The sequence below is a fragment of the Lactuca saligna genome, chromosome 8, assembly GCF_052625555.1.
Source record: "Lactuca saligna cultivar CGN05327 chromosome 8, ASM5262555v1, whole genome shotgun sequence".
NCBI classification, from domain to species: Eukaryota; Viridiplantae; Streptophyta; class Magnoliopsida; order Asterales; family Asteraceae; genus Lactuca; species Lactuca saligna.
The window spans coordinates 99,585,001-99,594,821 of record NC_136424.1 but is presented as its reverse complement, the minus strand read 5'-3'; the positions used below and the strand labels follow the sequence as shown (position 1 = coordinate 99,594,821).

The following is a 9,821-nucleotide window of genomic DNA, read 5'->3' as shown; positions in this document are numbered from 1 at the left end:
AAAATACATCTTCTCATGCATTCTTTCTCACGAACTTACTCATCTTACCTCTTCTAAGTGACTTAAACTCATATTGGCCATTTTCATGAAGTCACAACTTCATAAACATGCTAAATTGTTATAAATGACCATTTTGTCCTTTTTTCAATAGTTGACTAAAAATCAACCATCTTTAAATTTCGGGTTCTTACAGTAACAATGATGAGGAGATCACTTGTTGGTGGCTTGTGATATTGCAAAATGTGTGTTGATGTGGATCCTTAAGTGGTGTTGCGACATTGACAAGTTTTTCTCGAAGGTGAATGAAGTCTTGAACTTTTCAAGAAAACTTGGGATATGGCCCTAAAGGAGAAAAATTCTCATTACAATCATGTATGGAATGTTCTGGTGCATTTGGAAAACGAGAAACGACATGATTTACAACAATATAAAGAACTCATCTACAAAAATGTTGATCTGGTAATGACTATGGTTTTTGGGTGGGTTAAATTCTGGAGTATTTTGTGTAAATGCAATTGTTGTTAACCCCTTAATTGTTTGTAAATTGTAGTGTTTCATGGTGTTTTTTTTATTCTTTTACTCGTGGTGTCTTGCCATGTGTAGTAATAAACTTATCATTTCTAAAAAAAGAAAGGGGAAATGTGAAATGAGAAGAACCACATAAACAAAATGTAATTACTAAAAAATATAAGGTAAAGTTTAACTAGTATTTAATTAAACATGGCAACATAATTAGACAAAATCGAGAAACGAATAAATCAAGAAAGTGATTGAGATTTTGGAGTGCATTAGAAGAAAGTTCCTTTTGGGTGGTATTGATAATAAGAGAAATTTATTTGGTGGATTGGAGTTTAGTGACTAGACCAAAAAACAAAGGTGGCCTTGGAGTTAATTGTCTTAGAATTATGAATATTTCTCTTTTATCCAAATGGTAGTGGAGATTGAAGGTCGAAAAAAATACTCTTCGGTTTTCTTGTGTAAATGCGATACACAATTCACAACTAGCAAATTAGGGTTGAGATTGTAATTCTTGTAGGAAACAATTTCCTCCATGTAACCTTGCAACACCCAGTTAGTGAAATTCAAACTACAATGTTATTTAAATTCATATGTGCATACATTGTGAATCAAGCCTTACACAAGCCCAAAAACTCGATCCAATAGCTAAGTCCAATCAATTTTGGGCCTTAGCCCAAGAATTCTCAGCCCAACAGCCTATTGGACCAGAAACTCCTTCTTTGGGCCTTTTGGGTTAATAACTCCTTCATTGGGCCTTATTAGGACGAACACCCTTCCTTAGGCCTTATTGGGCCAAAACTCTTACCTTTGGGCTTTAATGGATCGAAAAATCCTTTTGGGCCTTCCATTGGGCCAAAACCCTTTCTAATCGTGCAAATGAAACCCGAAAACCATTTGAGGAGCCCTTAAGGCCGAAAACCCAAAAGGGTTTCGGCTAAAGCATGTGTTATACAAAAAAAAAAGGAAAAAGGATTGGGAAAAAGGGTGTGCCACCTCATGCTTGCCTCCCATGCAACAAGGCCTTTTAACCCCCATGTATCCATGCCTATCCCATCAAACTCTAGAAAAGTCAAACTTTTCCCACCCACACTTCCTTATGATCGGCCGCAAACACCATCACACAACCACCAAACTCTCCTCCCAAACTCACTTCACTCTCAAGCTTCTTTCATCCCCATTCTCTCTCAAAATTTCCGTGTATGGGTGTGCCATTTGCAAGGATTCTTCTTCAAAAACTCTTGAACTTGGTAAGAACTTCACGTTACCATTGTAATCCTAAACATTTTTATGATAACAACTTCTTTTTTACACACTTTTGTTGTGTGTTAAGCTCTTAGAAACACCAACTTTTTGAGAATCTCTCCAAGACAAGGCTAGGCTTGAAAATTTTCCTTCTTCTTCTTCTTTTACCACTCGAAATCTACCAAGGTGAGCTTCATACCCCACTATTTTCATGTTTTTTATACTTTTTATGAGGGGGGGGGGGGGGGGGTGGATACAAGTCAAATCTCGTTTAACTATTGGATAATTGCATGTACCTATGTGTTATGTGTTTAACCTTTGGGAAATAACATACATCTTGGTTGTGGGTTGAAAATAGAACTAGAACTTGTGCAAAAAGGTTTATCTTATGTTTCTTCATAAAAATCATGGGTAAAGTGTTTGTTAACACATACACACACAAACATATATATATATATATATATATATATATATATATATATATATATATATATATATATATATATATATATATAGCATGAAAACTTATGGTTATGGGTTGTACACTCAAAAATAGCAAAAAATATGAGTGTTTAACCCAAACATGTTAACTCTTGGAACATATACATTTTAAAACACTTATACTTACACAAATATTGGAATATAATAAATTTCAAGGTCTCTATATGCGTTTTTATAAAAACTGTGACATAGTAGAGTCACAATAAAATGGTATATTTGTTACAAAACTTTTAAACTAAATTTTGGCGTGTTAAATAAATTACAAAACTTGATTATTTTACTAAAAATAATTTTTACTAGTAAAAAATCATAATATGATGTCACCATTTTAATGGTAATAAAAACTTAGAGGATTATGCTATTTACACAATGTATATTGCAAGTAGACAAGTCCATTAATGATTATTTATAAAAATTGTTATAAATAATTTAACCAAAACGGTATACAAAATAGAATTTCACGACAGAAAATTTTACATGTCATAATTTGTCCATCATAAAGCTTTTAAGTAGATTTGCCGTTCAAAAAAATAATAAAGCTTTTAAAAGTACAAGTTATATGTTGTATGTTATAAAGCTGTAAAACGCATGTCATAAAACTTAAGTCATAAATTTACACTAGTAATGTCGCTTTCATTATTCAACGAGTGGAGTCAAAGTTCACGTAAATTAGTTAATGCTCTTGTGAGACGTTCTCTTCGCCGTACATACCTAGCGTACACCGTAATTCCTGTGTTATAACTAAAGTCTCCTGGAGGGAGAGAGAGACCGATGTGTATAGATCTATATAGGATTGACAACCCCACACCTAAGTTGTTCGCTATAGTTAGACTAGCGTGTCTAGTGTGGCAAAGGTCCCCCAGCTCCGACGTTTGAAGAACGTCGTGTTCAGGCATATCAGTGATATTAGCATGGTTATAAGAACTTACATAGGGATTAACATAATATTTCGGTTTACCGGAAGCTTACATTTCATCGGTTTTGTTAAACTATAAAGTTGCAGATCATTTTTCAAGTATTTAGTCTCTTACACTTCCGGTCTTAGGGTTTTAAGACTACAATCTTTCTTACATCAGAAAATATTGGATTTTTTTGGGAACGTTCGCTTTACTTTTACAAACAAAAGATATCAAAGGACATGCATGCATATATTCACTGTTTTGAAACGAGACTTACAAATCATTTTCATTGGAAAATATCAGATTTTCTGAAAGTACTACGAAAACTATTCTAAAAAAGTGCAAAATCATTTTTATACAAAAATGTTATGAACTCACCAACTTTTTAGTTGATGCTTTTCAAAACAGCTTGTATTCTCAGTGAACCAGTGAACTAGCAACAGGTAATCAGCTCTGCTATGAGATCAAGTGGTGTAGCTTTATGAAATTTTACTTTTGTCACTTTTGTGTAACTGATGAACAAATACAATATGTAAACAGTGAAAGTTTGTTATCTCAATATATGTTGTCTGGTTGCTGTGTTTAATTCATATTCAATTGTTATGATATTATACAATGACGTCATTCGCCTATGAACGTTTTCACCGTCCTGGTTCGGGGGTGTGACATACAACATCACTTGTGTTGATGGGAAGCATTTTGCAAAGTATGGTATTAAAAGGATGTGACTTTGTGTCTATGAGATTAAGGATGGCTATAGAGAATTTGGGATTTCACTTGATGAGCTTTTAATAAGAAGATTGGGGGCTGGAAATGACACGTTTTTCTAGAAAGATAAATGGTTAAGGGATTATACCCTCAAAGATTGCTTTGCGGGTTTATATAAAATCAAAACAAATAAGAATTGTCTAGTTTTTTATAGAAATTTGGGAGGCGATGCTGAAATCTTAAGCTAGAATTGGCCGAGACAACCGAGGAGTGGTCGAGAATCACAGTAGCTGCAACAAATTTCTACACTCTTGGCTGAGACCATACTTGATGCTGCTTCGGACTCATGGAGCTGGAAAAAGGAAGACTCGGGCATGTTTTTGGTTCAGTCTTCAAGTCCTTCAGTAGTTGATAATATGGTAGATGTTAATGACATTTGTATTTTCAAGTGGGTTAGTTGGGTACCTCTAAAGATCAGTTGTTTCATATGGAGAATGTTCTTAAATAAAATTTCGGTTACGACAAATCTTTCCCACAGAGGAATTTTACGTGGCTTCCACATTACGTCGATTTTGCAACTTGAAAGATGAAGAGGTTGACCACCGGTTTTTTGGTTGTAATTTTCCTAGTATCATCTGAAGTTGGTTCTTAAATTGGATTAGTTTGAAGTTCTTGCCTCCAAAAAATAGGGTAGAGTTACTTTATGTTTTAGATGTCTTAGCTTTCGGGAAAGAAGGCAACAAGCTAGCTAACTTTGGCGGTGATTTACTCGGTGTTTTGGCTGATTTGGAAAGCCCAAAATATTTTGGTGTTTAACAAGAGAAGATATGTTCCTTTAAAGACGGAAACGATGGATGACATTCAACTTGTTACGTTTAATTGGCTTAAGCATAGATTAAAGCTTAATTCTATATCTTGGTATGTATGAATGGTGTATCTTTCCCTTTCATGTTTGTAACTTGTAATTTTACAGCGTCTCGCTATATATATATATATATATATATATATATATATATATATATATATATATATATATATATATATATATATATATATATATATATATATATATATATATATATATATATATATATATATTAATGGAAACGCAAATGTAAAACTTTTGTGTAAAGACGAAACGTTGTGTTTTTTCCCATGAAAACTTGAGTGAAACTTCTAGCTTGCACTTCATGCTGTTTCTGATCAACTCGGTGATTAGGTACGCGTCTTTAATATTTTTAGGTAGACTATTAATGTGCATTTCAAAATAAAATACTCCAACAATTAGTAATTAAAACATTATTCATATTTCAACCCAACTTTATATATCTTGTTAATTTGCTTTAATACAAATCCAATAATATGAATTAAATCCATTCACGTCTCTTGTATTCGAGGTATCTAGAGATCTATTTTAAATCTCACGACATCTAAGACCGTTACTTATATTAATTGATATTTAATATATTTAATATTAGTGTAAGTCCCCCACATGCATTAGGGATGCTGTGGCGATGTCTGCTCCAGTGTTTACACTGTTTCTTTTTTTAATTCGAAAATATGTTTATCTCATGATACTGTCTTTAATAATAATACTAATTTCTATATGAAAGCTTAATTAAATTTTCTAATTTAGATATAAAATCTCTAAATATGTACACATTCGTAATTTCATATTTAAGAAAGTTTATTAAACCAAGTTTATTGTATTATTTAATTTAGAGTTATTAAAGATCAATTAAGGAATATTAGTTTAATGTAATTAAACTCTTATTTTACCATATATTCCAGAGTTATTTACGTTATCAATGTTCAGATTGTCAGCGCAAACGCGTATGACATGCAGTTTCTGCATGGCTGTCCACGTGACCAAATTGCTACTATTTCACCACACTCCTCTACACACAAAATACATAAATTGAATAATAATGAATTTATATCTTTTATGAATTATTGGAAATGTGAATTATTTAATCGATTAAAATCTTTCTCTTTTGTATATATAATAGATATACAAGATTCCCGTTGGCAAGCTTCATTAATTATCTTTATTGAGTTCCAATACATAAGGATCTACATCCATTCATCCATCCATATATCCCTTGTCCCTCCTCCGTCCTCCGCCTACAACCACCAAGACCACTGACAACTTGTGGCTGTGTGACTCTTTGTGTACATGTTTCAGAAGCACCATGATCACCGGAAAGGACATTTACGATGTTCTCGCAGCCATTGTGCCACTGTATGTAGCCATGATGCTAGCTTATGGCTCCGTGCGGTGGTGGAAAATCTTCACGCCGGATCAGTGCTCTGGCATTAACAGATTTGTCGCCGTTTTTGCTGTTCCATTGCTTTCTTTCCACTTTATTTCTTCCAATAATCCTTACGAGATGAACTACCATTTCATTGCCGCGGATTCACTTCAAAAGATCGTTATGCTATTTGCTTTGTTCGTCTGGCAATGGCTGAGTAAAAGTGGTAGCCTGGAGTGGATGATCACCTTGTTCTCTCTTTCAACACTTCCAAACACTTTGGTTATGGGCATCCCGTTGCTCAAGGCCATGTATGGCGATTTCTCCGGTTCCCTTATGGTGCAAATCGTGGTGTTACAGAGTGTCATATGGTACACGCTTATGTTGTTCATGTTCGAATACAGAGGTGCGAAGCTTCTCATAACTGAGCAGTTCCCGGAAACCGCTGGTTCAATTACGTCTTTCCATGTCGAATCCGATGTTGTGTCGTTGAACGGCCGTGAGCCGTTACAGACTGACGCCGAGATAGGCGATGACGGGAAGCTTCACGTGGTGGTCAGGAGGTCTTCCACCGCCTCCTCACGATCTGTGATCTCCTCTTACAATAAGTCCCATAATGTCACCGGTATAACACCGAGGGCCTCGAACCTCACCGGAGTTGAGATCTACTCCGTTCAGTCGTCTAGGGGTCCGACACCGAGGGCATCCAGTTTCAACCAATCGGACTTTTACGCTATGTTTAGTAAAGCCACAAGCCCTAAACACGGGTACACTAGTAGTTTCGGAGGTGGAGACATTTTCTCGATGCAGTCCTCAAAAGGTCCGACACCAAGAACATCAAATTTCGAAGAAGAAATGTTGAGGATGGGGAAGAAGAGAACAGGAGGGAGGAGTATGAGTGGTGAACTTTTCAATAATAACAGTACTACCAACAACAATGGTCATGTAGTTTCTTCTTACCCACCTCCCATTCCAAACCCTACCTTTTCATTAGCTTCCACCAGTAGTACTGCCGCCGGTGGTGGCGCCAGTGGCCCCAAGAAGAAAGAAATCGGTGCACCACCGCCCAATAACAGTAAGGAGCTTCACATGTTTGTATGGAGCTCAACTGCATCTCCTGTTTCAGAAGGTAACATGAAACATGCCGTCAACAAGGCTGCTGCTGAGTTTGGAGCCATTGACGCTTCAAAAGCTATAACTACACCAGGTTAACTACATGAAACTTTTAACGATCGTTTTTTGTGTTCTTTATATACAGAAAATTGACGTTCTTTTGTTACAGAAAATGCAAGTCCTATGACAAAAACCTACGGGGAACAGAAAGAGATCGATATAGACGAAGCAAAACAACGAATAAGCGGATCACCTCCGTTCAAGAAATTTGGAAACGAAGAAGCTGATCAGAACAAGAACCACCGAATGCCGCCGGCGAGTGTCATGACAAGGCTGATTCTTATAATGGTTTGGCGAAAGCTTATTCGAAACCCCAACACGTATTCCAGCCTCTTGGGTCTCATTTGGTCTCTAGTTTCCTTCAGGTCGGATTAATTCTCTTAATTAACATCAACTTTACTACGTACATTACCATATTTGAGTCGTTAATTAAGCATTAATATTAACTTTTCATCATCTTTGTAAATCTTTTTACAGGTGGGATATTAAAATGCCAACCATTGTAAGTGGATCAATAGCAATTTTATCCGATGCAGGTCTAGGAATGGCGATGTTTAGCCTAGGTAAATTAATTATTCGAGCTAGGAATTAATTAATTAATTAAGTCATATAAATAACTTGTACGATTATTTATGATAATAATTCTTGAAGGTTGATAATTGTCCTTTCTGCTTTGAATGTTGTATGTATGTATAGGGTTATTTATGGCATTACAACCAAAAATAATAGCATGTGGCCAACGAGTGGCGACCTTTTCAATGGCAGTGAGGTTCTTAACTGGGCCAGCAGTGATGGCTGCTACTTCTATTGCCATCGGTCTTCGTGGTGTTCTTCTTCATGTAGCCATCGTTCAGGTTAATTAATTAAAAACCAATACTTATTTTTAAGTTTTTCAATAAGTTAATACAAATTGTCACTAATGCTAATTATAATTAATTTCAAAATACTGTAGGCAGCATTGCCACAAGGAATTGTGCCGTTTGTTTTTGCGAAGGAGTACAACGTTCATGCGGATATTCTTAGTACTGCGTAAGTCGTTTTCGAGATATCATTAATTAATTAATTGTAAACTTAATAAAATCCATGTATAAAATGGTTACAAGTAATTAATATTCGTATTAATTTGCAGGGTTATTTTTGGGATGTTGATTGCTTTGCCAATAACAATACTCTACTATGTGCTGCTTGGAGTGTAATTTAGTAAAAGTCAATGCTTTTGTGGTGAATCCAAGAGTAGATCGGTCAACGTACGACTTCCATCAAAACACATGCAGCCTACGTGTTACCCACGGATTAATTATATAGTACTGCTGTTTGGTCTCAATTTTAGACATTTCTCTTCTTTTTTTTTCTTTTTAGATTATTTTCATTTTATTTTGATTTCTTTTATTAAGAAGGAAATTATAGGTTAGAACTTATATAGAACAACGGAAATTGTAGAATTATTTATGTTAACTTTTGTTTTTGCAACAAAATTAACCACCATAACCCTCGTAAAGTACTCAGATTATTGAAAAGAAACTCTGATGCGTTTGTTGAATTTTTAGAGATATCTAACAAATAACTAAGATATTTCTCAACAATGCTATAAGGTTATGAGAAAAAGCGATCCAATACTGGTTATATAGGATTTGTGAAAATTCATCAAAATCGATACTACAAAAGAAGTAAAAACTCATCTAGAGTGTATGACTTAAAACACACAACTACATTTATACAAGTTATTGGTACTGCTTCTAACTTTAAAACAACTCTTTGGTATTATCCAATAATTAAATTGACAATTATATATATATATATATATATATATATATATATATATATATATATATATATATATATATATATATATATATATATATATTGCTAAGTTCAAATGAGAACACTATTTAATATGAAAACGTGAAAACACTACTTTATGTTATTATTCTACTATTAATTTTTTATATACAACGATATGATATTATTCATCAACAAATATACGAACAATCACACATTAATATTTACATTAAAATTGTATGTATAACTTTATGACGTTATTCATCACCGAATATATGAACAATCACAAATTTAACATTCACATTAAATTTACTAAATTATTATATATATATATATATATATATATATATATATATATATATATATATATATATATATATATATATATATATATATGTAAATTTTATAGTAGAATAGCAATATAAAATTAAAAATATTCATATTATAGTTATTACAATATTATACATATTAAATTCATAGTAGAATAGTAACATAAAATAGTGTTGTCACGTTCTCACATTAAATAGTGTTTTCATTTTAACTTAACCCTATATATATATATATATATATATATATATATATATATATATATATATATATATATATATATATATATATATATATATATATGGGTTAATATTGTAAAAACCCTAAATTTTTAACGCGTAATTGGAAAAAACCCTGATATTTGTTTTATTATTATTGTGGCCACAACTTTCTCGCAGAATTATCACTCTGGCCCATTTAA

At 33.4% G+C, this 9,821-nt stretch overlaps 1 protein-coding gene across 1 annotated transcript; it reads left to right on the top strand.

The window, feature by feature from the left end:
- The first annotated feature begins 5,912 nt into the window (after positions 1-5,912).
- On the top strand, positions 5,913-8,749 carry EIR1 (Auxin efflux carrier family protein). Its single transcript, XM_078968987.1, has 6 exons — positions 5,913-7,328; positions 7,404-7,659; positions 7,772-7,857; positions 7,991-8,148; positions 8,247-8,323; positions 8,424-8,749. The coding sequence occupies exons 1-6, from the start codon at positions 6,062-6,064 to the stop codon at positions 8,488-8,490; spliced, it is 1,911 nt and encodes a 636-aa protein (XP_078825113.1). The 5' UTR covers positions 5,913-6,061; the 3' UTR covers positions 8,491-8,749.
- The last annotated feature ends 1,072 nt before the right edge of the window (positions 8,750-9,821 follow it).